At 45.7% G+C, this 2,069-nt stretch overlaps 1 protein-coding gene across 1 annotated transcript; it reads right to left on the bottom strand.

Annotated features, from left to right (window-relative positions):
* Positions 1-202: 202 nt before the first annotated feature.
* On the bottom strand, positions 203-748 carry LOC106128848 (uncharacterized). The gene has a single exon (XM_013327311.1). It carries the CDS (start codon positions 746-748, stop codon positions 203-205), a length of 546 nt encoding a protein of 181 aa, XP_013182765.1.
* Positions 749-2,069: the final 1,321 nt, after the last annotated feature.

Here is a 2,069-nt window from a genome sequence, read left to right as displayed (position 1 = left end):
TTTCGCGCGTATGCAAAACCGGTCAGTGACCCCCGCTCAGCTGTGCGTTGCAATTCGAATTTGCCGATCAGAGGTCAACAAATCGACGTGACGTCGACCACTCGTCATGCACCCGTGTTTATGTGTGCGTGTATGCGTGACTGTGTTGTGTTTATGCAAATATGTAGGAGGTCACCTACATCACCCCCCTCCAGAGACCTGGTTAAGGGCGATAAAAATCGGTGAACTTCACCTTGCGTCCTGAACGGGTTGTATAATCCTTAGCCACAGTATCGTCACTAGTTGCGGCATTGTTGTTACTGTCGCATAAAATGTACGCTGGCTTGAGGCGGTCAATGGAGACTGTTACTTCCTTCCCGTTAATTAATAAAGTAAAAGATTTGTCGTTCCTAGAAACGACCTTGTGAGGACCGGTATACGCAGGTTGCAATGATGCCCGCACCGCGTTTTCACGCAGGAAGACGTGATCGGTATTGGCGAGGTCCTTATAAACGAAAACACTTTTGCTACCATGTCGCGAGGCTGGTGTCGGGTGTAACTGTTGCGCAAAAGCTCGCAATCGAGCGATGAAGTCACTGACATCAGTTGTACCGCAACTTACAGGATCAAAAAATTCGCCGGGTAACCTAAGAGGCTCCCCGTAAAGAAGTTCAGCCGACGACGCGTTCAAGTCTTCTTTAAACGACGATCGTATCCCTAACAATACCCACGGCAAAGACTCGGTCCATTTTTGTGGCGCATGGCACATTATGGACGCTTTTAATTGCCTGTGGAAGCGTTCAACGAGACCGTTAGCTGCTGGGTGATAAGCAGTCGTACGCTTGTGTTGAAATCCGGCTATTTTCGCGAGGTGTTGAAATAACGCTGACTCGAACTGTCTGCCGCGGTCTGTTACGATGTCCGTCGGGCAGCCAAAACGAGATATCCAGCACGAAAGCAACGCTTTAGCTACTGTCTCCGCTGTAATATCCGCGATCGGTATAGCTTCTGGCCATCGCGTGAAGCGATCAACGCAAGTTAAACAATATCGATACCCATCCGATAACGGCAACGGCCCTACTAGATCGATGTGTACATATTTGAATCTCGCGCGGGGCAAATTAAATGTCCCTAGCGGTGCGTTAACGTGTCGCGTAATCTTACAGCGCTGACAATCTAAACAGGTTTTTGCCCAATCACGACAGTCTTTTCTAACACTCGGCCATACGTAGCGTTCTGCGACTAACTTCGCTGTTGTATTAGCGCCTGGATGGCTCAAAGAATGTAAACAATTGAATACCTGTCTACGGAAATATTTTGTTACAAACGGCCTAGATGTCGGTGTACTTACGTCGCAGTACAATGGGGTTCGACACCCGGGTAATGTTAATTTTTCTAGATGTAACGACGAACCTTCAGTAATTAATTTTTGAAGTTCGTGGTCATTAGCCTGACTTTTAGCTAAAGCTTCTAAGTCTAGAGGTTGATCTAACGCTTCGACACGAGACAAAGTGTCGGCAACAACATTATCCTTACCGGAAATATGACGGATATCCGTCGTAAATTGAGCAATATAATCTAAATGCCTATACTGTCTAGGTGAACAGTTTTTCTTCCGTTCGTGGAATGCGAAACTGATCGGCTTGTGGTCAGTATAAATGATAAAATGCCTAGCTTCTAACATGTGCCTAAAATATTTAATGGCCTCATAAATAGCTAATAATTCTCTGTCGTAAGGTGAATACTTAACCTGAGATGGACTTAATTTACGCGAAAAGAATGCAAGCGGTTGCCACGCGTTATCTGTAAATTGTTGTAATACAGCGCCGATAGCTGTGTCCGATGCGTCGGTAATAAGTGCGAGTTTCGCTTGGCAATCCGGGTGCGCTAATAATGCAGCGTTTGAAAGGGATTGTTTACATCGCTCGAACGCATCGAGTGACTCATCTTTCAATGTTATCGGTTGGTTGTTTTTTACTATTCCAACTAATAATTTGTTTAGTGGTGCTTGCAACTCAGCCGCGAGCGGTAGGAAACGTCTGTAAAAATTGATCATTCCTAGAAAACGCCGTAGTTGACGAATGTTAGTA

The sequence above is a fragment of the Papilio xuthus genome, unplaced genomic scaffold (assembly GCF_000836235.2).
Source record: "Papilio xuthus unplaced genomic scaffold, Pxut_1.1 DF828643.1, whole genome shotgun sequence".
In the NCBI taxonomy this organism is placed as follows: Eukaryota; Metazoa; Arthropoda; class Insecta; order Lepidoptera; family Papilionidae; genus Papilio; species Papilio xuthus.
This window is presented reverse-complemented; position numbering and strand designations above follow the sequence as displayed.